The sequence below is a fragment of the Garra rufa genome, chromosome 2, assembly GCF_049309525.1.
Source record: "Garra rufa chromosome 2, GarRuf1.0, whole genome shotgun sequence".
Taxonomy (NCBI): domain Eukaryota; kingdom Metazoa; phylum Chordata; class Actinopteri; order Cypriniformes; family Cyprinidae; genus Garra; species Garra rufa.
The window spans coordinates 16,270,305-16,297,421 of NC_133362.1; the positions used below are offsets into that span (position 1 = coordinate 16,270,305).

The window sequence follows — 27,117 nt, forward strand, 5'->3', positions numbered from 1 at the left end:
ACAAAAAAATTACCTTTTTCCCTTGCGCGGTTAGTAGTAGTAGAGCTTCCGTCTCATCATATGAAGCTAATTACGGAACGCATGAGAGTGAATCTGGAGGATGTTTAAGTTGGGCAATACAGGCTGAGAGAGATTCCAGCGTTGGTGAACGGAGTACGAGACCACACCCCGGCACCAAGACGCTGAGCGAAGAGCACTGGAACGTGGGCAGGGACTTCAGAGGGTCATTATGTCATTTCCTCTGTCCAAAGCCAACGCACTCTTAGTGTGCTCACACAGGCTGCTTCTCGCTGGTCACTTCGACCGGCAGATGAACGTAATTGCCAAGCACGCTGCCAACTGTAGGACATCATCTTAAACGTGGGGTGCACAAACCCAATTATCAGAACGACTGCGCCCTCTACTGGATGAGAAAAGCTTGTAGCTGTGCTTTAATTTTAGAGACAAAAGAAAACGTTGAAAAGAAGCTCGTCGTTTTTCTATGAGAGAAAGAGAAAGGCATGTTTTCTTTGTTTGATAGGATATTAGTAGATATACATTTTGCATGAGGTATGTTTTTGTTGCAATAGAGAAAGAATTGATATGCTTTTCTTTGTCCCTAACAAAACGCCTCACATGACAGCTGTCAGAATTGGCATTCAGGCACAATGGTGACCTAAATATTAGCACAGAGATACAACCTTGAGAAATACATCATATTTCTCAGGATCCAGCAACGTTTCTTTTGTTTATTGAATGAATTGATTTTCTTAAAGGGACAGTTCGTCCAAAAATTTAAGTTATGGCATTAATTCCTCACCCTCATGTTGTTCTGAACCTGTACTTTTTCTTTTGTACAACACAAAATAAGATCATATAAAAATATTATTTTGTAAAATGTATGTGTTCTTTCGTTCGTAAAGTGAAAGTCAGTGGGCTCCAGTGTTGTTTTGGACACCTCTGACCTTCATTCCATAGACAAAAATGTGAGGAAATAATACATTATATCATTTTTGACATTTACAACTGAGGTTTAAAGTTTACATACACCTTACAGCAGAATCTGCAAAATCTTAATTATCTTACCACTGTTAATTATGTTATCTGAATGATCCACAGCTGTTTTTTTTTTGTTTTGTTTTTTTTAGTGATAGTTGTTCATTAGTCCCTTGTTTGTTCTGAACAGTTAAATTGCCTGCTGTTCTTCAGAAAAATCCTTTAGGTCCCATAGATTCTTTGGTTTTTCAGCATTTTTGTGTATTTAAACCCTGTTCAACAATGACTATGATTTTGAGAGCCATCTTTTCACACTGAGGACAACTGAGGGACTCATATGCAACTATTACAAAAGGTTCAATCGCTCTGATGCTCCAGAAGGAACAATTATGCATTAAGAGCCAGGGGGTGAAAACTTTTGAACAGAATGAAGATGTGTACATTTTTCTCATCATTTTTTTTTTTCATTTGGTACTGCCCTTCAGAAGCTACAGTAGATACTTACATGTTTCCCAGAAGACAAAATGTTAAATTTACCCTGATCTTCAAATTCCAAAAGTTTTCTGTTTTTTTTTTCTTTTTTCTGGAGCATCAATGAACATTTGAACCTTCTGTAATGGTTGTATATGAGTCCCTCAGTTGTTCTCAGTGTGAAAAGATGGAAAACTCAATCTCAAGATCATACAGTCATTGTTGTAAACGGTTCAAATACACAAAAAAATGCTGAAAAACCAAAGAATTTGTTGGACCTGAAGGATTTTTCTGAAGAACAGTGGGCAGTTTAACTGTTCAGGACAAACATGGGACTCATTAACAACTATCACTAAACAAATAAAACACAGCTGTGGACCATTCAGGTAACAACACAGTATTAAGAATCAAGATTTGCAGATTCTGCAAGGTGTATGTACACAGTTAATCAAGACAAAGATGCACTAAAGATAGCTTTGAGCCTAAATGTTTGTGTTTTACTGGTGATTAATGTAAAAAACGCTAAAAAGAAGTATATTTTTGCGAGTGCGGATCATGGTTTCATATACTAAGTAATCTGATAGATTGATGCACCAAAATAAATAAAGTAAAGTGAAAAAAGTTGACAATTGCGGCTTTGTGAGACAAAGATTCAACCATCAGTGTCATCAAAAGAGTAGGTTCTGCCCTCCACTGATTGGACTGTGATTGAGGTCCACTTTCCACTCAAAGCTCTCAACTTTGCTTTCATTTCTAGTGACATTAAAAGAGGCTCTCCACTAGCATCAAAAGACCTGCTATGACATGAAAATACATAATTTATTCAGTGATCCACAAACCATGTGGAAAGGCCATTCAAGTATGACACTCACTACAAAAATAGTAACCTCTTCACTGGAAGGGAAATGAAATCTCTTTTTGCCTGCCATTATTCTGAATAATAGACTATTCAGATTAAATTGGCAGCTCATGAAAATAGCACATGCTATTAAATTTTCAATACACTCTACATGTTACATCCAAATTCAATACAGGTATTGTACACGAAAAAGCATAAGGACGCATTGAAAACCAAGGGGGTGAAGAAGGGACTCTGAAAATGCACATTACTGCCAGCTTTGGGAGCAATTTGTGGTTTATAGTTTTAAATGAAGACCCTGGGGAAATATAATGGTTACTAAGGATGCCCTGGTTGATGTAAGCAGGCTATCTGAAGCGTGATGAGACAGAGCCATTCAGCAGAGGACAGCTGAAGATCAGCGAATTGTCTCTTATGATCATCAAGGCTGCATTTATTTGATCAAAAAATACAGAAAAAAAACTATACTTTATAAGATATAAATTATAATTTACTCCTGTAATGCAAAAGTTCAGTTACTCTAGTCTTAAGTGTCACAACGTCCTTCAGAAATCATTCTAATTTGCTGATTTATTATTAGAATGATCTATGTTATTTATCTATGCTGCCAAACATTTTTTGGAAACTGTGATTTTTTTTCAGGATTCTTTGATAAATAAAAAGTTAAAAAGAACAGAATTTATTCAAAATATAAATCTTGTCTAACAATATAAGTCTTTGCTATCATTTTTTAATCACGCCCTTGCTGAATGAAAAATATTATAAAAAAAAAATAGAATAAAAATATACAGACCCCAAACTTTTGAACGGTAGTGTATATTGTTAGAAATTATTTATATTTGAAATAAATGCTGTTCTTTTAACTTATAAAAGTATCACAGGTTCCAAAAAATGATTTAGCATCAAAACTGTTTCCAAATCAGCATATTAGAATGATTTCTGAAGGATCATGTGACACAGAAGACTAGAGTAATGATGTTGAAAATTCAGCTTTGATCACAGGAATAAATTAGATGATTTTAATGTAAATTAAAATAGAAAAACATTATTTTACATCGTAATAACATTGCACAATGTTAAATTTTTCAGTATTTTTGATTAAATAATCACAGCCTTGATGAGCATAAAAAAACTTCTTTAAAAACATTAAACATTTTCCTGATCCCAAAATTTTGAACGACATGTATTTAGCGAGGCATAATTTAGCTATTTAACAACGAATAGTTGCAAATAAATAGATTTTAACAATTCAGCTGTTTTGGAAAATATTTTAAATGAAGTTTTCTTACGAGATACAAAGATACAAGATAATTTAAAATAAAAACAATACTTTGGAGAAATAAAATGAATTGGAAGCATATTATTTAAACCCTAATGGTTTGGAAAATAGCAGTAAATGTTTTTTTTTTTAATTAAGAAATAAAATCTGAATTTTGCTTTTGCTTTTTTTGCCTATTGCGACACTAAATTATTGGAGATAATATAATTAAGCAAATAATTTAAGCAAAGTTTTAAACAAAAGTACACTTATAAACGTGTGTATAAACAAAACGAACAGGTTCAACTCAAAAGAAGATGGTACAGTATTTTGCTTATGAAGCAAAGAGTGCGTTTTCCTAGAACATTATTGATTTTTGATTATCGAAAAATATAAGTATTATATTTTGTATGTTTCGTAGGCCTATGTTATGACAGCAGTACAGCACTATCAGCGTCTCCACGCGCTATTGGCTGAGGGGAATTTCCGTCTGATGCCGGAAATGGACGTGGCAAGATGACAAGGTTCTGATGCGCTTCCTGTTTTAACTCTTGTCAAACTATCAGCAGTCAGTTGGCTATTAGACCTTACTTAATTTCCTGTAGTAACCGTGTTTCTGACCCTTCTCCTCCAGCTGTGTCTTTCTAATGTCCCGATAGCACTCTTGGAGGCTCAGCGAGAGCGATGCGGGTGATTTGGCGCTGGTTTTGGGGGCTGGTTTGGGTCGGAGTGTGTGCAAATCGTGCTGGATCTCCTGTGTTTTCTGATGAGATCCCCTTCAAAATCAAATGGCCTGGGGCGGACTTCACCCTGGTGAGTCAAAACATATAATAAACCCAGCTATTTGGCATGACAGCTGTAAATACAAACGTGTTTGTGTAGTTGTCAGCTTGTTGGCTGAGGTCGCTTTGTAACAGCTGGATATGTCCTGTTTTGTTTTGAGCCATTTTCTAGCGTGTTAAAACTCTCCAACAGGATTGTGAAGTATAAAAGTAGGTTAAATGGCAAGTGGAGCAGGTTTATCTCTGTTCCTGTGGTTTATAATGGGCTTTTGCAGAAGATGCACTAATGTTTAATCATATCCCTTTCTCTGCAGTCAACGTCAGGAGGCCTGTACAAAGAAGATGACTATGTTATCATGACAACTACAGAAAAAGAAAAGTACAAATGTTTATTGCCATCTTTGTCCAGCAACCAGGAGGTGTGGTTATGCATGGCCAGTTTGAGTTATTATCTTAAGCCATTCTGTGCATTGTTTAGTTCAGTTCAGTTTTATCTTATGGCTTTTTTTCCTGAAGGATGATGTGAAGGAGTATAGCGGACTGAGTCCAGCTATGCTGCTGGAGCCGTTATTCACACAGAGCAGCTGCTCCTACAGAGTGAGTTTCATGTCTCAGTTTCTGTATAGAGTTTATAAATATGTCATGTTTCACCTTTTTGTTTTGCTAAAAGAGAATTGAGCTTGTTTATACAAAAGTCAGATGTTTGAATTAATGAACCAAATAAGATGTTATTAAGCTTTTTTTGGTATGATGAGTCATGATTTGCATTTATTACAACCATGACAGATCGAGTCTTACTGGACATATGAAGTGTGCCACGGGAAGCATGTACGGCAGTACCACGAGGACAAGGAAACGGGGCAGGTAAAATCACTGCTTTTGATGCATGTGGTGAAAGAACATGCCAGGTCTTTATTTATTGCGTTCCTTATATAATATTAGAAATGCATACGGTACTGCCCCAAAGTTTGGGATTGGTAGGATTTGGCAGTGTTTGCGAAAGAACTTCCTTATGCTCACCAAGACTGTATTTATTTGTTTAAAAATACAGTAAAATGTAATATGGTAAAATATCATTACAATTTATGTATTTTAAAAATGTATTTTATTTCTCTGATTGCAAAGCAGAATTTACTCCAGTCTTCAGTGTCACATGATCCTTCAGAAATCATTCTAATATGCTGATTTGGCTCTGAAGAAACATTTATTATTATCAGAGTTGTAAATAGTTGCTGCTTAGAAATAATTTTCCATCATTCTGTAATGAACAGAAAGTTTTTAAAGAACAGCATTTATATAAAAAATAGGATGTTTTTGAACTACATAAAAGACTTGACTGTCACTTTAGATCAATTTAATACATTCTTACTGAATAAAAGGTAAAATATTAAAGGATTACTCCACTTCCAAAATAAAAAATTCCTAATAATTGACTCACCCCCATGTCATCCAAGGTATTCATGTCTTTCTTTCTTCAGTCGCAAAAAATAAAGATTTTTGAGAGAAACATTCCAGGATTTTTCCGCATATAGTGGGCTTCAGTGGTGCTCAATGGATTGAAGGTTAAAAATGCAGCTTCAAAGGTCTCTAAATGATCCTAGCCGAGTCATTTTCTTTAAAAAATGTATATTTGTACACTTTTTAACCACAAATGCCTGTCTTGTCTAGCTCTGATGCGCATGCGTAACTCTGCACTCCAGTTTAAGACAGTTTAAAACTTCAAAAATCGTCCTACAGGGGAAGAGCATTTGAGGTTAAAAAGTATATAAATTGTAAATTTTTTAGAAAACAACTGAACGTTTCGCTAGATAAGACCCTTATTCTTCAGCTGGGATTGTGTAGAGCTCTTTGAAGCTGCATTGAAACTGCATTTTTAACCTTTAAGCCATTGATCCCTGTTGAAGTCCACTATATGGAGAAAAAGCATGTAATGTTTTCCTTCAAAAACTTAATTACTTTGCGACTGAAGAAGAATTACTTAACCATTTCTTGGTTGACATTGGGGTTAGTAAATTACCAGGAAATTATTAATAAAGTAATCATTTAATTTCTTTCTGAATTCAATATTTTTAAGTAATATAAACATTCCAATTGTCTTATTTGTCTCTGGTCCCTCAGAAGATCAACATCCAGGAATACTTTCTGGGTAACATGAAGAAAAAAGAAAATGCAGGTTGGCCAATTTTTAATCTCAAGTTTGTCTTTCTTGCTGTGCATACTCTTGTCAAACGTTTCAGTATTTTATCTGCTCCTCAGAATCAGAAACAGAAAAATCCAGCGACTCTGAAACTGAAAGACCAAACACCAATACAGAGGTTTGTCGCTGTTAAATATAAAGGTAGGAAATATGTGTCATCTGAGCATTTTTTTTTTTTTTTTTTAAACTTTCTGTTTGTTCCCAGGTGCCAACAAAGAATATAGAGGGTCAGCTGACACCATACTATCCTGTAGAGATGGGACATGGGACTGAATGCTCTCTGAGACAGAATGAACCTCGCTCTACCACAGTGCTGTACGTCTGCCATCCGGAAGCAAAACATGAGATCCTCACAATCGCTGAGGTCATCACCTGTCAGTATGAAGTAGTGGTGCTCACACCCCTCCTCTGTCCTCACCCCAAATACAGGTACATACACAAACCCATTCAGTTTTTAAGTCAATTTCCAATTTTGTTTGTTAAATATGTATTTCATTAAATAGACACTCCTATCCCTTACTTACTATGTGCTTTAATGAAAAATAAGTACAATTAGTTCTTTGGGACATAATCCAACCCATATTTCCTCAGGTTCAAGTCCTCCCCAGTGAATGATATCTTTTGCCAGGCTTTGGGTGGCTCCCCTCTCAGACCTCAGAGTCTGTCCCAGCTGGATCGAGAGCAGGAAGAGCTGCGCAAACCAACATTTAGCACAACTGGCGAAAGAGATCAGAGGGGATCCAGGGTGAGAATTCATCTACCCTATATCTTCTGCATTCACACTAACCCACTTAGGGATGAGAGGGCGGTAATGAAAAACTGCTTCTATTAATAGTAAGAACTCTTAAAAGGACTTAAAACAGACATTACATTTGAAAATTGAACAAATAGTTCGGAAAAGTATATGAAAACCTGTTTAATATAACTTTAATTACTGCTGTCATAATTAGTACGTTAACAGACAATTAATTTTTCTAGTTTAATGGCTTTAAAAAATGTAATTCAGTTAAAGGGTTAGTTCACCCAAAAATGAACAATAGCCCATTATTTACTCACCCTCCAGGCATCCTAGGTGTGTATGACTTCCTTCTTTTAGACAAATGCAGTCGGAGTTATATTAAAAATTATCCTGGCACTTCTAAGCTTTAGAATGTCATGGGTAAGTGCATCCATCTATAATAAAAAGTGCCTCAAATGGCTCTGGGGGTGAATAAAGGCCTCCTGTAATGAATCAATGCATTTTTGAAAAAAAAAAAACATATTTAAAACTTAATAATCACTTTAATCTAGCTTACTGGTCGAATACGGAAGCATTTCGGCCGGATGCCCGGTGTTGCGCATGTGCACAAACAAACGTTTGTTTACAGGAGCAAAGGAAGCAAAGTTTCCTTACTTTACCAAAGGAAAACCAGTCTCCTCTTGGTTTATATCAAAATCCTAAAACATTTTTCTTTACAAATCCTCGTTTTGTACTTCTAATTTGTGACTGGTGCTGTGTTTACCTCTCTCCATGCCTGTTTGTGTTCATCACTTTAGAGTGGCGCATGTGCAATGCCAACGTAATACGTCATCCACCCGGAGCTGCTTGGCACAAGCTAGGTTAAAGTGATTATTCTGTTTTAAATATGGATATTTTTCCTTACAAAAATGCATCGATTAGCTACAGGAGGCCTTTATTCAGCCCCTGGAGCTGTGTGAGGGACTTTTTATTATAGGTGGATGCACTTTATTGGACTTGTTTTGGAATGATGAAGGGAAACACTCACCCATCTCATTCTAAAGCTTGAAAGTGCCAGGATAATTTTTAAATATAACTCCGATTGTATTTGTCTGAAAGAAGAAAGTCATACACACCTAGAATGCCTGGAGGGTGAGTAAATAATGGGCTAATTTTCATTTTTGGGTAAACTAACCATATAACACAGGGGTCTTCCCTAGATCATTGCCTTAATGCAAGTCTGTCACTGAGCTCTACAGGCAGTTATCTTGACCTCAGGACTTGGTTTTTGCTCTGATATTCATTTTCAGCTGTTAGACCTTTTCTGAGAGGTGTGTGCCTTTCTAAATCATACTCATTCAAATGAATTTGCCACGGTTTAACTCCACTCGAAGTGTAGTAACATCTACAGGGGTTGGACAAAAAAACTGAAACACCTGGTTTTAGACCACAGTTAGTATGGTGTTGGGCCTCCTTTTTTTGGCCAATAGAGCATTTCGTCTTTGGAATTGTCATATACAAGTCCTGCACAGTTGCCAAAGGCATTTTGAGCCATTCTCCTCTTGCAGATCAGGGGTCAGGTCACTACATGATACTGGTGTAGGAAAATGTCATCTGACTCGCTCCTCCAAAACACCCCAAAGTGGTACAATAATATTCAGATCTGGTGACTATGCAGGCCATGGGAGATGTCCAACTTCACTTTTCTTGTTCATCAGACCACTCTGTCACCTGTCTTGCTGTGTGTACTGGTGCATTATCATCCTGATACATGGTACCACCTTCAGAGTACAATGTCTGAACCATTGGGTGCACATAGTCAACGTTCACACCTGTTCTTACTGGTGGAATGTGCAATCAGTGAAGATTGGCCACCAGGCTGCAAAAATATAGCCATGAAACCTCCAACATTATATTGGCCAGTGTTTCAGTTTCATTGTCCAACCCCACAGAGTGGTCTTATGAACAAGAAAAGTGAAGTTGGACATCTCCCATGGCATGCATAGTCACCAGATCTGAATATTATTGTGCCACTTTGGGGTGTTTTGGAGGAGCGAGTCAGATAACATTTTCCTACACCAGTATCATGTAGTGACCTGACCCCTGATCTGCAAGAGGAGAATGGCTCAAAATGCCTTTGGCAACTGTGCAGGACTTGTATATGACAATTCCAAAGACGAAATGCTCTATTGGCCAAAAAAAGGAGGCCCAACACCATACTAACTGTGGTCTAAAACCAGGTGTTTCAGTTTTTTTGTCCAACCCCTGTAGAAGCAATATGAATGCTCCTGAGCTAAATTTCGAGTGTCCCAGAAAAGGGTATGAATACTTATGCAACGGGATCTTTTCAGGTTTTTTTTATTTCTAATAAATTTGCAAAGTTGTTACAAACCTGTTTTGTGCTTTGTCATTATGGTGTATGAGATGTAGATTGATGTGGAAAAAAAGTAATTTAAAGCAGTTTAGCATAATGCTGCAACAAAACAAAATGTAAGAAAAAAAAATGAAGGGGGTATGAATACTTTTGCAAGGCACTGTATATTTGGGAAAAAAAATTCCTAGAGACATCAGTAATATTGGTATCAGTGATACTCCCTTTTAGTCATAGAAAATAATTAACAAATATTAAAAATATACTGTCTTTATGTTGTTTTGACATTAATTTGAAGATTGAATTTGAAACTATTGATATGTAAAAGTATTCATATACAAAAGTATATTAAAAACTTTAATGTTAGGTGGGATTAATTATGATTAATCACAATTATTTAAAAAAATCTGCGATTTAATTCATTTTTTTTTTTATTGTTTGACAGCACTGAAAAAATGTAATCCCTCTTTCTCCCATTTTAAGGAGGAATCATCTCCAGTGAAGGAAGAGGCATATACCTCTACCCATAAGCCCCTGACAGTGGGCGGGCAAGCCCAGGTCACTGTTGGCACCACACACATCTCTCGTCTGACTGATGAACAGCTGATCAAGGAGTTCCTGAGTGGCTCATATTGTTTGCATGGGGTAAGGATAGTTGGATAGATGGATGGATGAATTTCTATATCTGTGGATCTTTAATTTGGATTCTTATTTTAACATATGTTTGTTCTGTCTAGGGTGTTGGATGGTGGAAGTATGAATTCTGTTATGGAAAGCACGTCCACCAGTATCATGACGTAAGAAGTCGCTGAATTCTTTAGAGATTATAACAACTCCCAGTATAGTGGAAAGAATTATGAGACAGCAAATTCTATTTGTGCTTTTGGTTGAAGGATAAAGAACATGGGAAGAACATTGTGGTAGTGGGCAGCTGGAACACTGAGGATCATATTAACTGGGCCAAGAAGAACGTGGCACGATCTTATCATTTAAAAGACAACGGAGCGCAGAAAGTCAAGTATGATTAGATTTCTCTCACATACACTACCAGTCAAAAGTTTTTGAACAGTAAGATTTTTAATTTGAGTTTTTTGTTGAAGTCTCTTCTGCTTACCAGGCCTGCATTTATTTGATCCAATGTGCTGCAATAAAATATTTTAACTATGGAAAATAACTGTTTTCTATTCTAATATTCTAATTTGCTGCTCAAAATATGTATTGATTATTTTTTTATTATGTTAAAAACAGCTGGTTCCTTTGATGAATGGGAAGTTCAGAAGAACAGCATTTATCTAAAATAGAAATCTTTTGTAACATTATAAATGTCGTTATCATCACTTTTGGTCAATTTAAAGCATCCTTGCTAAAGAAAAGTAATAATGTAAAAGTAGAAAGAAAAGTATTCTTTCTAAAACCTTTTTATTTCAGATAAATGTTCTATTCATCAAAGAATCCTGAAAAAATGTACTCGACTGTTTTAAATATTGCTAATAATAGTAATAATAAAATGAAAATGTAAATTTGATCACAGGAATAAATAACTGTTTTCTATTTGAATAAATTTTTAAATGTAATTTTAAATGGTAAAAATATTTCAAATTAAATGCAGGCTTGGTGAGCAGGTTTCTTTAATAGCATTAAAAATCTTACTGTTCAAAAACTTTTGACTGGTAGCATACAAGATGCTTTAAAAAAATAAATACATTTAAAAAAAATCATATATACTACTCTCCAAAAGTTTGGAGAACTCTAAATGGCAGTGTGAAATATGTCATGTATGTTTGTCTTGGTGGTACCTCATCAGGGTCGTATCCCACTTCTATGGCCATGGAGATCTTTGTGACCTAACAGGAAAACCAAGACAGGTTATAGTCAAGCTCAAGTGAGTTACCCAAACTTCTTGATACTATGAGTTTTTGGGGGGTCTTGAATGCTGCCACTAACACCTACCTGTTCTGTCTCAGGTGCAAGGAGTCAGAGTCTCCTCATGCTGTTACAGTTTACATGCTGGAACCGCAGACCTGTCAATATATTCTAGGGGTAAGTGGCAAACAAAATGGCACATTGTGTTTTGATGTTATGGCTTACAAAAATAACTCTTACCCTGGTTATCATTCTGCCACAGGTTGAGTCGCCCGTAATATGCAAGATCTTAGACACTGCAGATGAAAATGGACTTCTTTCAATCCCTAGCTAGCATGGAGAAATGGTTTTTAGGTTGGAGAACGAACAATACAGAGGAGGAAGGCAGTATGATGTTCAGAGGGAGAGATAAAGGTCTGATGAAGTCATGGTGACAACATGGACTTGCTGAACCTCAGACCCTCCACCCTTTGAGAAAAAGTCCCTCACCGACTGCACTTTCTGTTGTTTGAAGACTAAACAAGGAGGAGATTTAATAACTTTTAAAGCTGGAGATGCAGCATGGACTGAATTCTCAATGTTTTATTTACAAATCCCAAACCTGTTGAAGATTTTTTTTGTTTTTGTTCGGATTTTTCATGCTTTGGCACATTTAGATGGTTGTCTGTGGGAAAGTTACTTTAAAAACTGATTAAATGAAAAAATACATTTGTTCTGTTAATCAGTAGATTATTCAAGTTGGTCAGCTGTTTTAAACATACATTATTTATTTGGTCAAACTTCTGGTAGTTCCGTGCTTGGCATTATCACTGTGCAGATGGTTATTAATTTGTTTTTAAAAGTGATTCAATTGTGCAATGCAAATTACAAAGGAAAATACACTGTCTTGTATGCAAAGGAAAGCGAATGTAATTAAACATTTTTTTTGGAAATTGTGCATCATTGATTTATGTTACACTCACTCACTTAAATGTAACCACTTCCACTCTTGTACAATAATGTGTTTGGTGAAGGGTTCCTCTTAACTCTAATAAGAACTCATGTTAACAGGACAACAGGTTGTTAATCAGCCTGTACATGTTCAGTTGAATAAAATGAGTTTCATGTTTCAAGTCATTTCACAAGATTCATAAACCACCTTAATGAATACACTGGGTTTCCAGTACAAATATTTAAACATTTTTAAGTCAAAAGACATTTACTTCATATGCAAAGTGACTCAAGTCTTGTTTTGTGAAAAATATGACTCAATTTATAATTAAGGGGGAACAAGCTTAATTTAAACATAAAGTTATTTTTTTTACTCCAATGGCAGCTATTTTTCTTGATTTAAGACAATCATTTAATTTAGATAATTATAGCTTATTCTACTGGAAAACAAAGCAAAAATGCAGAATACGTTTTCCCCATTTATGTGTTGTAACGAAAATAAACCAATATATTTCCATAGATTATAACAGAAAATTTCCTCAAGAGAAATTAACACTTAGGCCTGTGCTAAGCATAACGAATTGACTAGAAGGGTCCATTTACCTGCAGTAGGTGGTGCTAGCGTCCCTTTTTGTCCATAGGTTTTGTTCACAGAGAACTAATGCTCTTACGTAAAAACATCCATCCTTGCCTTTTTAATGCTAGTTCACAGAAAAATAAAAATTCTGTCATTAGTTACTCACCCTCATGTCGTTTCAAATCCGTAAGACCTTTGTTCATCTTCGGAACACAAACTAAGATATTTTTTATGAAATCTGAGAACTTTCTACTTAGACAGCAAGGGTCTTATTACGGTGAAAGCACAGAAATGTATTAAAGACGGCGTTAAAATAGTCGTGGCACGTGATACTCTCGAAAATGGCGGGAAAGAAGATAAAATAAAGTTGAATAAAGTTATTTTTGTTTTCTTTGCGCACAAAAAGTATTCTCGCAACTTTATAAAACTATGGTCAGACCACTGATGTCACATGGACTATTTTAACAACGTCCTTACTACATTTCTGTGCCTACTGTCTATGGAGAGTTCCGAAAGATGAAGAAAGGTCTTATGGGTTTGGACATGAGGGTGAGTTATTAATGACAGATTTTTTTTTTGTTTTGTTTTTGGGTGAACTATCCCTTCAAAGCATTTGGTCTCAAAAGAAAGAGATGTCAGGATACACTTGCAAAACATTTAATAAGTTCATATATAAAATGTAGGATGTTTCACAAATACTTAATCTGCATGAAGACTATTACATGAGAATGCCATGTCAATGTAAAAATAGAACATCCCTCAGTCCAGAAAACATTGAGAATACACTTTTGGGAAAAGCGACAATTAGCTAGTCCTGTTTTCTTTTGTATTGGATACTCGATGCACATTGTCTCTTGAGCGAAACACCACTAGCAGACCACAAGCAGACACTATAAATGCTCCCCTTCAGTATGATGTTCTACAGCTCAGACCGATGGGATGGGAATCTGATGAGCTGAGGTGCTGTCAAAGTCTTGCAGCGCCTCCTGGTGAGTGTGGTAGTGCATAGCCACATAGCTTTTGGCAAAGGCTGTGGTTTGAGAGTTGACTGGCTGCAGGCTGTTGGGGGAACTTGGGCCCGCTGACGGACTGCTGTTGTAGATACTGTAGTAGGGCTCTATGCGCGTATTGATGGGCGTAGATGTGCTCGGGGGTCGGGGCTTGCGTCCAACGGTGGCACAGGGACTGGGCATGCTGTCCCGGGAGTGACTGGGTCCGCAAGCCTGGTCCACCAGCCTCCTCTGAGGCTTCGGCGAGAGCATGTACGCAGAGTTGGTCTCGTGGTGCGAGGACTTGTTGCGGTTGACTTCCAGACTTCCTTTGCCCATTGCATGTAGGCGAGTCTTGTGCTTGCAGCAAAGGAAGCCCAAGGTCACCCACTGGAGGCAGCAGAGCACACGGCGGCGCAGACCCGCGCTGTTACGAGAATACACAAACGGGTTGATTCCAGACTTCAGGAAGATGAGGGCGAATCCACAGAGCTCGAACTGGTAGTGGACAAAGCTGCTCTCCGGTGACACCATATCCTGCGCCAAGGATATACCTAGCGGTAGGCAGCACAACAACACAGAGATGACGATCACTATGCATGTCACCACAGCCTTTGAATCCTTGGCTGTCGCCAGGTTAACTGTGGAGACCAACTGGCAGCAAGTTGCTCCAGTGGCAGCCCCGGGAACGAGGGGCTGGTTGGTTCTCCTGGTAAAGGAGTGCGTCTGGACATGATGGAGCTTGTTGTAGGTCTGATTGCGGTACAGCGAAGGCACCTGAACTGTACACTGCATGCCTTCGAAACCAGCGGCGATGAGGGGCGGATGAGAAGCAGGTGGACGTGTTGCATCCACCGTGATGATGGGACACTTTCGTACCTGAGCGTTCTTCCTTAACGCCTGAGCGATCATGAGGTACGAGATGGACACCACACCTACACAGAAAGCAAAGTCCGCAATGTATACATACAATACTACCTTGGCCTTGTTACCGGTAAGACCAAAGTGGGGCAGGCAAGGTCCAGAGCTCCTGGGATACGCTCGTAAGGTGACCAACGCCGCTAGTGTAAAACTGGTGGTCCATAACAATGCCGTGAGGGCTAGAGTACAGGGGAACGAGGCCGTACGGTTGGGCTGTTGCCCCAGAACCATGCGTAGCCGATGCAGGGCAATCACAGCCACCGTTTCGAGGGACATAATGATGAACCCCGAGCTGGTGAGGTGGAAGGCGAAGCAGAAGCCCTTGGATACGCCGCCGCTAGCATCTCCAGCATCTAGAAAGAGCACCAGTGCAAACATTGGCGCGGTGACGCAGCAAATGAACAGGTCGCAGAAGGATAGGTTGAGGATCATGAAGTCGAAGTTGGTGCGGAACTTGCGGAACGCCGGGTCGAAGAAGGACAAGAAGACCACCAGGTTTCCATAAGAGCCGAGGCAGAAGATGAGGACCAACAGGAGGGAGCAGGAGGCGAGAGTAGCCGTGTGGATTAAGGCCCAGCCGCTCACCGAAGCAGACTGGCTCTGGGAGCTGTTGAAGCTCCGAGGTTTCGCAAACTCAGCCAGGTCCAAAGGCCAGGCAGTGCTGTTCATGGTACACATGGGGATGCAAAGTGGTCACAGCCTTAGAGTGTTGCCCATCTTGCCTTTAGGTCACCCAAGAGCGAGCTAATACTCCCATTGTGCACATGGTTCATGGCAGACCCTCTGAATTGCTGCAAGGACCTGAGGGATAAAGAAATATTGATTAGTAACAGACAATATTAAGCTTTGCTTATCATAATTGTAACGATAAATGAACATATATAACAACAGCCTAACGGCATTTTAATCATTCTAAGAATTCGTTTTAATTTGTTATGTCTTTCATTTGGTGGACAAATTATTTTGTCATCTCTCTAAAAACACAAAGCATCACGATGGCTATTGTACCTTATATCTCATCCGTGCGCGCTCCCGTCATCCACAAATCTATCGATTATGATAGATAGCCTGCAACAATCTGCATAGTATTTGAAGGCTTTTCTTATTCGATAACGTCTGTTAAGATAGAAATTACTGCAGATGAATGTGCGCCGACTATGAAAGCGTGTCAAAAATGCATCCAGCCCCCATCTTTGAAAGAACGTATGCAATAAATCACATGCATTGTTAAAACAAACGTCCGGTAAATATGTAATACATCGTTCAGTCTGCACACACATTCGCCTGTAATAACCCTGCGGCATTCTTTCTCCACTTGCCGAGAAATCAAGGTTTTCTTACCATGGATTCCCTGTGTGTGCCATTTTTAAGACGCCGCGTTTTCCACATTTGTACGAATCTCCGAAGTACATGAACGTTTCAAGCATCCTAGTTAGATAAAGAGTATCACAGCCTAAGATGAGAATGAAAAACAGTGAATTTAATGCGCAGAAGGAAAGTGGGCGCGCCTCACTGGAATCATATTGAAGCCCGTGAATGGATAGCAAGCGCGTGCCCGTGAGTACAGGATGCTCACTCAGTAAGCACAAAGAGTCAAATTTTGTTTATTTAATAATATAGATGTTTAATGCCTATATAGAATTATCATAGCATTTTATTTCACTATGAAATATTTATGCAATATTATGTTTTGCACGTTATGTAATACAGTATATATTTTTAACGTTTTATAGTCATTTTGTTAATTTTAAATAGCTGACGCCATTATATTAAGAATCATATTTGTTTGGATACACACATATATAAATACACACGAAATTTAGTGAAATTAGTGATAGTTGTTCATAAGTCCCTTGTTTGTCCTGAACAGTTAAACTGCCCACTGTTCTTCAGAAAAAATCCTTCAGGTCCCACAAATTCTGTGGTTTTTCAGCATTTTTGTGAATTTGAGCCCTTTCCAACAATGATTGTATGATTTTGAGATCCATCTTTTCACACTGAGGACAACTGAGGGACTCATATGCAACTATTACAGAAGGTTTTAAACACTCAGTGATACTCCAGAAGGAAACACAATGCATTAAGAGCTAGGGGTGAAAACTTTTTGAATTTGAAGATCAGGGTAAATTTAGCTTATTTTGTCTTCTGGGAAACATGTAAGTATCTGTTGTAGCTTCTGAAAGGCAGTACTAAATGAAAAAAATGGTATTTAGGCAAAATAAGAAAAATGTACACATCTTAATTCTGTTTAAAAGTTTACACCCTGGCTCTTAATGCACTTTTTTTATTCTGGAGCATCAGTGAGCATTCGAACCTTCTGTAATAGTTAAATATAAGTCCCTCAGTTGTCCTCAGTGTAAAAAGATTGATCTCAAAATCATACAGTCGTTGCTGGAAAGAGTTCAAATACACAAAAATGCTGAAAAACCAAAGAATTTGTGGAACCTAAAGGATTTGTCTGAAGAACAGCGGGCAGTTTAACTGTTCAGGACAAACAATGGACTCATGAACAACTATCACTAAAAAAAACACAGCTGTGGATCATTCAGGTAACAACACAGTATTAAGAATCAAGTGTATGTAAACTTTTGAACAGGGTCATTTTTATAAATATAACCATTATTTTCTCTTGTGGACTATATGTAAACATCTTTTATGTGAAACATCTTTTTCAGGTCAGTACTAAATAAAAATAACATGCATTTTGTATGATCCCTTCTATCTTGGTTAAAAAACCTCTTTGTCAGCAGCAACAAGGGAGAGACACAAAAAAGTCTTTACCTGCATACTTTGTCACACTTTATTACAAACATCTGTTGACTTTTGTCAAATATTTGTAAAAGAAATATCAAGAAAAAGCATTGCTGTCTTTTACCGAACAAAGTTGAACTACACATTGGCGTAGGACATGATTTTGACACAGTGTAAATTTTATTTAAAATGCAAGAAACCACTGCAATAATGTACGGTCTACAATTGTTCCTACTGACAGGTTTAGCAATGTTTGCTAACTGCAAGTCTCAATCACACTGTCTTCACATTTGATGACAGTACCTTTTAAAAGCTGATATTGGAATATGAGAACACCTAAACTAAATCCAATAAAAGTTGCAATTGAATAAATTAATAAATAAACATTTCCTGCCTGCAAAAATATGAACAGAGAAAAAGACGCATGAACTGCAGGAGGGAGGAAAACAGACTACTATTTTAACACCATCCATTGTGATCATATTCAATTTTTAGTTTAGTTCAGCTGTATTGGCATGACAACTGAAAAATAGTATCACCAAATGATTACCAATTGTTAAACTTTCATTCATGCAGGCTTACATAACTGTTCAAGCTGCACACCGTCTCTATGAGGCAGAGGGAAACATCCAGTGCTACTTCGAAAAAAGAAATTTGTACTTTTACCTCATGCACATATGTAAGATTTACCAACATTACATGTGTACACATTACTGCAAAAATTGTAAAACACTAGTATTACAATAAATATGCAATGCAAAGCAGTGCAGAAAACTGCTTTATATTGAGCTACAACAATCCATACTGCACTCACACAAGCCAAAATTGAAAACTGTACAAGAACGTTATAGATGCAGGTCAGCGATACCTGCAATAAAGTTCCCCTTAAATATTAAGTGTATTCAAAAATAATACAAAAGAGTTTCATAAAATATTCTAGTTATCTCATAACTAGATGATTGCATCTATTGCTACACTAATTGTGTCCTCTAAAAACAATCCCAGAGCAAACAAAAACTCAGGGTTCAGGTAGTTTTGCCTTTCCCCTTCACCAGACAGTGACATCATTCTGAAAAACAGAAAAGAAATCATCATAAGATGATATAACATGTCTGAACATGCATGTTGGCTTTAAACTTTAGTTTAAATGCTACAGTTGAGGTCAAAAGTTTACACCCCCCTTTTAGAATCTGCAAAATGTTGTTTTACCAAAGAAAGAGGGATCGTACAAAATGTGTGTTATTGCTTTAGTACTGACCTGAATAGGTATTTCACATAAAAGATGTTTACATATAGTCCACATGAAAATAATAGTCGAATTTATAAAAATGACCCTGTTCAAAAGTTTACAACCCCTTGATTCTTAATACAGTGTTGTTACCTGAATGATCCACAGCTGTGCTTTTTTTGTTTAGTTTTTATTGTTCAGTTTGTCCTGAACAATAAAAATGCCCACGGTTCTTCAGAAAAACCCTTCAGGTTTCCAGAATCTTTGTGTATTTGAACCATTTCCAACAATGGCTGTATGATTTTGAGATCCATCTTTTCACACTGAGGGACTCATAAACAACTATTACAGAAGGTTCAAATGCTTACTGACGCTCCAGAAGGAAAAACATGCTTTAAGAGCCAGGGGTGAAAACTTTTGAACAGAATAGAGATGTTTACATTTTTCTTATTTTGCCTAAATATCATACTCTTTTTTTATTTAATACTGTCCTTCAGAGGCTACAAGAGATAGTTACATGTTTCCCAGAAAACAAAATAAGTTCAATTTACCCTTTTCAATTTATCTTTCTATTCAAAAAGTTTTCACACTCCGACTCTTAATGCATGGTTTTAGGAGGATTATGGAGGACCTGAAGAATTTTTTAGAAGAACAGAGGGCAGTTTAACTGTTCAGGACAAACAAGCGACTCATGAACAACTATCACTTAAAAAAAAAAAAAAAACATTGTGGATCGTTTAGGTAAAACATAGTATTAAGTATATGTAAACTTTTGAACAGGGTAATTTATATAAATTCAACTATTATTTTCTCTTGTGGACTATATGTAAACATCTTTTATGTGAAATATCTTATTCAGGTCAGTACTATATAAACAATAACATGCATTTTGTATAATCTGATAACATTTTGCAAATTCTGAAAGGGGGATATAAACTTTTGACCTCAACTGTATATGCGGCTGGATGCTGTATCAAATTATATGGTGTCAAATATCATCAAGGTAGATGAAATGACACAGAAAATGTTTTAATCATGCAAAGAAAGTCTATAATAGATGTTAAATATAAATATAAATCAACCGTTTTACCCAATACGTGTGTGTGTAACAGTATGTGTTGTGTAGTAATTATACAGTAGTGTTACAATCAGTATTTGTATGATGTACACACTTTCTGCCTACAGTATGTAGATGTTCCAAATCAGTCATTTGTGCAGTTTATTTTCAATAAGGATGCCTAAAAGGCACTATCTATGTAGGCAGAAAGCAAAGCAGCTCACTAGGTTTTGGAAGAGAGCCTGTGTGTTTATAACAGACCTAGGCGTAGTAACAGGGGGAGACCAGCAGATCTGTGAGCACGAGCAGCTGGTCATCTGTGAACTTCTGCTTGTGTTCCTGCCAGTTATCGTGATGAGTGCGACGGAAATCCGACAGGGTTTTCTTCACAGTCATCTAGAGACACAGCAAATATTTATATATACATATTTGTTCATATAAAAGATCTTGTGAATCATTTAAGGTAATTGGCTCTTGGTTTAGGTAGTATTCTCAGTATTGCAGTTGCTGGTCTGCCTCTGCCATCTATACATTCAAAATGCAGTTGCATGTTCAACTTTCAGAAATGCTTTAACATTTCATCTTTGCTCAGTCAATCTCTGCCCCCCCGTAGACTGCAATCAGCTGATCATTCCCAATCAAACCTCCACAGCTAACACACAGCTGTAAAGGAGAGCGAGAGCTGTACCTCTATAGGCTGTGTGTCGTTGAGGTGGGCACTCAGGTCCATGAGGATCTCGGGCATCCAGGTGGGCACATCATACGGGCTGGACAGGATGCAGGCACTCAGACCCAATACACCTGCATGTCGCCGCACCAGGTCTACACATACAGGAAAAATGAGGTTCAAGTAGAGTTATTTATATAAGGTATATAAATATATCTAGGGTGAATTCAGGTAAATCATCTGAGTGACTGAAAAGGAGCCCAAGTTTACCTGAATTCATCCTAGATGTAACATCATAAATACGTATATACAGTCAGGTCAAAAAAAAACAGAGACAATATTTTTTTGACCACATTATACTGTATATGACAACATTGTACAGTATGAAAATTTGAAATTCATTTTAAGATAGCAAAAAAATTGTATTTCACAGTGTTTTAAAAGATTAACTTTGTGCGCTAGATAACAACAAAAGTAACTTTAATAATAATTTAAATACATTTAAATAAACTATTTTTTTTTACATTTATTTCCAATATTTCCAATAAACAATATTGGATTAATTAATAAAATAAAAAATGTTATTAATAAAATAAAAAAGAAATTAAAATAATTTTTTTAAACAAAATAAATAAATAAATAAATAAATAGAAAAATTAAACAAATTAAACAAAATAAAAAAATACAATGAAATATAAAGAAATTTAAATTAAAATTTAAAAATATTTAAAAAACAAAACAAAATAAAAAAATTAATAAAATATGAACAAATAAAAATAAATTAATTAATTAATGTAAATTAAAATAAAACAAAATTAAAAACAACATAAAAAATAAAATAAAATATAAAATAAAAATACAATAATAATAAAAAATAATAATATAATAAAAATAAAAATATAACTAAAATAAAATTAAAAAAATAATTAAAAAATAAAATAATTATTTTATTCAGCACTACAAACATTTTTTCATTTCAAATAAATGCTAATATTTTGACCTTTTTACTCAAAGAATGTCAAATTTAAAAACAATTGATTTTAACATTGATAATGTCAGGACATTTGTATGATTTCTGAAGGATCATGTGCCACTGGAGTAATGATGCTGAAAATTCCTCACAGGAATAAATTACATTCTAAAATGTATTAAAACAGAAAACGGTTTTATACAATTTTAGGTTGTAAATACTGTATATTGTACAATATAATTGTTTTACTGTATGTTTGATCAAATAAATGCAGCCTTGGTGAGAATAAGAGATTTCAAAACATGTTTAAAAGTGACTGACCCCAAACTTGAACAGCAGTGAATGTACTGTATATATCGGTGTGATCATTACCAGCAGAAGGGATCATGTCCACCACTGAGCCCAGCTCTCTCCTCTTGCGCTTGGGCAGACAGGTCTTGCTCAGGGCCTCGAAATGAGCCTGCATGGGTTCATCAATGCTGAGAAAATTACACTGCAGGAATCCACTTAGAGTGGTGGCGGCCATCTCCCTCACCTAAAAACATCATAAAAAAAAGATCATTACAGAAGATTATTACAGTTCAGGCTAATATCTTGTGGCCAAAGGTTCAGACAGTTTCTCTTTTCAGTTATCTAAAGCGTGGGAAGTGCAGAGCAGGGACAGACAAGGTCTTTTGTGCCAGAACCTTTCTTTAAAGAAGGCCTGAAGAAAAAAAAAAGTGTTGGAAATTTATATAACATTGCAGGGCGGTGCAATCTGCAACACAGAACTAAACACCATGTTCCAGAGCAGGACTCCAGCCAGGCTGAAATGGGTGAATAAGCAAATTTAGAGCTTATTACATTGAGGAAAAAATGTATTTGATGTTTTGTCCACTGACAAAGAAATTATCAGTCTATAATTTTAATGGTAGTTCTATTTGAACAGTGAGAGCCAGAACCATAATTAAAATCTAGAAAAATGCATTTCAAAAAAGTTATTTGCATTTTAATGAGTGAAATAAGTATTTGATCCCCTATCAATCAAGCAAGATTTCTGGCTGCCAGGTGTCTTTTATACAGGTAACAAACTGAGATTAGGAGCACTCTCTTAAAGGAAGAGCTCCTAATCTCAGTTTGTTACTTGTATAAAAGACACCTGTCCACAGAAGCAATCAATCAATCAGATTCCAAACTCTCCACCATGGCCGAGACCAAAGAGCTGTTCAAGGATGTCAGCGACAAGATTGTAGACCTACACAAGGTTGGAATGAGCTACAAGACCATCACCAAAGCAGCTTGGTGAGAAGGTGACAACAGCTGGTATGATTATTCGCTGGGGCTCCATGCAAGATCTCACCTCATGGAATTTCTATGATCATGAGAACAGTGTGGAATCAGCCCAGAGCTACACAGGAGGATCTTGTCAATGATCTCAAGGCAGCTGGGAACATAGTCACCAAGAAAACAATTGGTAACACACTACGCCGTGAAGGATTGAAATCCTGCAGCGCCCGCAAGGTCCCCCTGCTCAAGAAAGCACATGTACAGGCCCGTCTGAAGTTTGCCAAAGAACATCTGAATGATTCAGAGGAGAACTGGGTGAAAGTGTTGTGGTCAGATGAGACCAAAATCAAGCTCTTTGGCATCAACTCAACTTGCCATGTTTGAAGGAGGAGGAATGCTACATATGACCCCAAGAACACCATCCCCACTGCCAAACATGGAGGTGGAAACATTATGCTTTCAGGGTGTTTTTCTGCTAAGGGGACAGGACAACTGCACCACATTAAAGGGACGATGGACGGGGCCATGTATCGCTAAATCATTGAAAATGGTTTGTGGATATTCCAGCATGACAGAGACCCAAAACACATGGCCAAGGCAACAAAGGAGTGGCTCAAGAAGAAGCACATGAAGGTCCTGGAGTGGCCTAGCTAATTTTCAAACATTAATCCCATAGAAAATCTGTGGAGGGAGCTGAAGGTTCGAGTTGCCAAATGTCAGCCTCAAAACCTTAATGACTTGGAGAGGATTTGCAAAGAGGAGTGGGACAAAATCCCTTCCTGAGATGTGTGCAAACCTGGTGGAATGTCTGACCTCTGTGATTGCCAACAAGGGTTTTGCCACCAAGTACTAATGGCGCTTTTCCACTACACAGTACCAGCTCGCCTCGGCTCGGCTCTGTTTGGTTTTCCACTGTGTAAAAGTTGTACCTGTACTGGCTTCCAGGTACTTTTTTTTGTACCACCTCCGGCGAGGTTCCAAGCGAGCTGAGGCGAGCTGAGGCGATACTAAAATGTGACGTGAAAACACAGCAGACTGCTGATTGGTCAGAGAGAATCATCACTATTCACTGCGTCATCATTGCACGCGCCAGCAATAGTATCCAGAATAACCCCGCCATTTTTAAAAAGTTTGGCCAGAGATTGCGTGACATATCCAATCCATTACATATTATGGCAACTCGGAAGAATACGCCGTGGTCAAACGAGGAGGTGCAGACAGCGGGTGTGTGTCGCGTAGAAGATTACATCACGGCAGTTTCTTGCAGCGTCGCTATGACAACCAGGTACTATTGTGGAGGTACAGGTACAACTTTTACACAGTGGAAAACCAAACAGAGCCGAGTCGAGCCGAGGCGAGCTGGTACTGTGTAGTGGAAAAGCGCCATAAGTCATGTTTTGTGAAGGGGTCAAATACTTATTTCACTCATTAAAATGCAAATCAATTTATAATTTGTTGTTATTCTGTCTCTCATTGTTCAAATAAACCTACCATTAAAATTATAGACTGATCATTTCTGTGTCAGTGGGCAAACGTACAAAATCAGCAAGGGATCAAATACTTTCTTTCCTCACTGTACTAGTGTGAACTAGTCATCCCTAGTTATTAATACACAGACAGCCATAAAAGCTGACTCAACAATAGTAATTTTCTGTGCATGTCTATGAGAGTTGAGTACACGCATTCGTGCTGATAAAGAAACACCAGCTATTGTTTAAAATCTTGGCCCCATGTGCTCTAATCTTTAACCTTGAAACACTCACTGTTGCGTTCTGATTGGCTAGTACTAATCAACCAGAAGTATCACATCAGCAGACAGAGTCGTATGCAACCTGGAATCCAGAGTGCTTTGATTTAATAGGCTGAATTAAAGGCTGTAGTTTTCTTCCACTCATAACCCTATTCTTTCCCCCCTTTAGCCTCTCCTCTCTGTTTGCTGTTCTCTCCTCTCTGGAAATTTGAACATCTATCACCATGGAAACAGAATACTGCTGCAGCTGGGAGTTGCTATGGTAACAGTAAGAGGGATTGGAGGATAGAGAGAGTGTGTGTATGTGTGTGTGTGTGTGTGTGTGTGTGTGTGTGAGAGAGAGAGAGAGAGAGAGAGAGAGAGAGAGAGAGAGAGAGAGAGAATAAAGGAAAACAAGAGAGTGCTACATCACTGAAAAGACAGAACGGAGAAAGAGACACTTTCACCACAGCGGCTTACGTAATTGGCTTTCGACACATTTAACCTTAGCAATTATACTCAAACACACGCATGAACAGAAGGTCGTGCTTATTCTTAGTTGCTTCCGTTTAGACCTTCTTTCTAAAAGACATCAAATTTAGATAGATATATAATCTTGAAGATTATATATCTTGAGGACTTGAGGGAAAAATGTCTTAAACGTACAGATATCTGCCTGAATTATGAGAGTGAAAGCAGTATATTGAGACAGAGCTCAGAGGACAGTTGTGCTGGTTTGTCTGTCCTGTGTGTTTTTTTTATGCATTATGAGGGTCAAATATCTTGAAAATGTCCTTAACTGTACATTACCTACAAAAACTGTTTGATATTTTAAACTGATTTATTACCATGATGGCAAAGCTGAATTTTCTATTACTCCAGTCTTCAGTGTTACATGATCCTTCAGAAATGATTTAAATATGCTGATTTGATTCTTTTTATAAATTGTGTTGCTTAATATTTTTGTGGGAACCAGGATTCTTTGATGAATGGAAAGTTCAAAAGAACAGCATTTATTAGAAATAAAATCTTTGTAATATAATAAATGTCTTTTACTGTACAAAATTGGTATAGGTATTGGTATAAAAATGGTATAGGTAAAAGTTAAAATTCTAATAAAATTAATATATAAGCTATTTTACAGTTCTTTGATGAAAAGAAAGTTCAAAAGAACAGCATTTATTTAAAATAGGAATCTTTTGGAACAAATTCCTTTACTGTCACTTTTAATTTATCTGAAAATTACAAAATTATAAAATGGTAAAGGTCTAATCTAATGTATAAAATTTAAAAATATGTAATTTTTAATTATAATAAAATAATTATACAAACTATTTTGGGGTTCTTTGATGAATAGAAAGTTGAAAAGAACAGCATTTATTTGAAATAGTAAAGAAATTTATTGTTACAAAAGATTTATATCACTTTTAATCAATTTATAAGGTACAAAATTAAAAATGGTATCGGTATAACGTATAAAATTAAAAATTATATAATTTAATAATTCTAATAAAATTAATATACTAACTATTTTACAGTTCTTTAATGAATAGAAAATTCAAAATAACAGCATTTAATTGAAATAGCAAGCTTTTGTAACAATAAATGTTTTTACTGTCACTTTTAATCAATTTAAAAGGCACAACATTAAAATTATATAGGTATAAGGTATAAAATTAAAAATGTCATTTTAAAATTCTAATAAAATTAATATAAAAATAATTTGAGGTTTTTTTGATTAATAGAAAGTTTAACAGAACAGCATTTATTTGAAATAGAAATCTTTTGTGGCATAATAAATGTCTTTAATATCACTTTTAATCAATTTAAAAGGTACAAAATAAAAATAAAAACGGTATAGATATACAGTATAGGTATAAGGTATTAAATTTAAAATGTAATTTTTAAATATAGCAAAATTAACATAAACTATTTTAGGGTTCTTTGATTAATAGAAAGTTCAAAAGAACAGAATTTATTTAAAATAGAAATCTTTTGTAACATTAAAAATGTCTTTACTGTCACTTTTAATCAATATGAAAGGTACAACATTAAAATTATATAGGTATAAAATAATATAAAAAATATTTAATTTTAAATTCTAATAAAACTTACATATTAAAATAAATATGCAATGCTAGTTTACTGTTTGTCATATAATTTGCATACACGTTAGCATGGTTAAAATGCATTGCTTCACATAAGAGAAACCTTAAAAATATTAAAAATGCTCACCCTCTCACTATGCTATCAAAATGATACACTCAATTAATTCATTCATCGACAGCCAGATATTGAAATGAAAGTGTGCCAAGTTTGTTGAATGAGAGACAGTTGTGCAAATCTTCATTGGTGAGTCAGTGACTTTTTTTTCTAATGCTCTGCTGACTGGCTGTCATAGTTAAAGTGTTGCTCATAAAGTTCATCCATTTAATTTTTGAATTTTATGATATTGATTGTTGAACACAAAAAATGCATTAATATTCAGTGTGAAATTACTAGGCAAGATTGTACTCTCATATTAGGCTTGGCAGATTT

The 27,117-nt window shown here is 36.4% G+C and overlaps 4 protein-coding genes across 8 annotated transcripts in view; 1 reads left to right on the plus strand and 3 right to left on the minus strand.

The window, feature by feature from the left end:
- Positions 1-288, minus strand: part of agpat4 (1-acylglycerol-3-phosphate O-acyltransferase 4 (lysophosphatidic acid acyltransferase, delta)) — a 13,288-nt gene extending 13,000 nt beyond the window's left edge. Inside the window, exon 1 of one of the 2 annotated variants that reach the window (XR_012353756.1) lies at positions 14-288. The gene's annotated coding sequence lies outside the window, so the exon portion shown is untranslated. The remainder of the gene's footprint in view (positions 1-13) is intronic. The other variant, XM_073833790.1, reaches the window with a different exon arrangement.
- A 3,813-nt stretch (positions 289-4,101) lies between these two features.
- erlec1 (endoplasmic reticulum lectin 1) lies at positions 4,102-12,606 on the plus strand. 2 transcript variants are annotated; one of them, XM_073834913.1, is made up of 14 exons: positions 4,102-4,376; positions 4,660-4,764; positions 4,862-4,942; positions 5,132-5,209; positions 6,464-6,518; positions 6,602-6,660; positions 6,748-6,971; positions 7,134-7,287; positions 10,115-10,276; positions 10,369-10,428; positions 10,525-10,649; positions 11,436-11,513; positions 11,596-11,671; positions 11,757-12,606. In XM_073834913.1, the coding sequence occupies exons 1-14, from the start codon at positions 4,248-4,250 to the stop codon at positions 11,826-11,828; spliced, it is 1,458 nt and encodes a 485-aa protein (XP_073691014.1). In that variant the 5' UTR covers positions 4,102-4,247; the 3' UTR covers positions 11,829-12,606. The 2 variants fall into 2 exon arrangements, with proteins under 2 accessions (XP_073691014.1, XP_073691015.1); XM_073834914.1 differs by having other exon boundaries at positions 6,467-6,518.
- A 1,036-nt stretch (positions 12,607-13,642) lies between these two features.
- On the minus strand, positions 13,643-16,424 carry gpr75 (G protein-coupled receptor 75). 3 transcript variants are annotated; one of them, XM_073834915.1, is made up of 3 exons: positions 16,253-16,424; positions 15,920-16,027; positions 13,643-15,712 (listed from the first exon to the last, which is right to left on the minus strand). In XM_073834915.1, the coding sequence occupies exon 3, from the start codon at positions 15,587-15,589 to the stop codon at positions 13,928-13,930; it is 1,662 nt and encodes a 553-aa protein (XP_073691016.1). In that variant the 5' UTR covers positions 15,590-15,712; positions 15,920-16,027; positions 16,253-16,424; the 3' UTR covers positions 13,643-13,927. The 3 variants fall into 3 exon arrangements, with proteins under 3 accessions (XP_073691016.1, XP_073691018.1, XP_073691017.1); XM_073834917.1 differs by lacking the exon at positions 15,920-16,027; XM_073834916.1 differs by lacking the exon at positions 16,253-16,424 and having other exon boundaries at positions 15,920-16,246.
- A 1,396-nt stretch (positions 16,425-17,820) lies between these two features.
- The window catches only part of psme4a (proteasome activator subunit 4a), a 38,889-nt gene continuing 29,592 nt past the window's right edge, over positions 17,821-27,117 (minus strand). The window contains exons 45-48 of the mRNA XM_073833791.1: positions 21,957-22,119; positions 20,636-20,769; positions 20,209-20,343; positions 17,821-18,731 (exon numbers count right to left, since the gene is read on the minus strand). Coding sequence (XP_073689892.1) covers positions 20,209-20,343; positions 20,636-20,769; positions 21,957-22,119 — 432 coding nt within the window. The 3' untranslated portion in view covers positions 17,821-18,731. The remainder of the gene's footprint in view (positions 18,732-20,208; positions 20,344-20,635; positions 20,770-21,956; positions 22,120-27,117) is intronic.

What these genes read in the sequence shown, in the direction of transcription:
- gpr75 (XM_073834917.1), bottom strand. Translation starts at nt 15,589, where the DNA reads ATGTGTACCATGAACAGCACTGCCTGGCCTTTGGACCTGGCTGAGTTT.
- erlec1 (XM_073834913.1), top strand. Translation starts at nt 4,248, where the DNA reads ATGCGGGTGATTTGGCGCTGGTTTTGGGGGCTGGTTTGGGTCGGAGTG. An exon ending in AGAGCAGCTGCTCCTACAGA is followed by an intron (nt 4,943 to 5,131) that starts GTGAGTTTCATG and finishes CAACCATGACAG; the next exon opens with ATCGAGTCTTACTGGACATA. An exon ending in CAGGTTATAGTCAAGCTCAA is followed by an intron (nt 11,514 to 11,595) that starts GTGAGTTACCCA and finishes GTTCTGTCTCAG; the next exon opens with GTGCAAGGAGTCAGAGTCTC.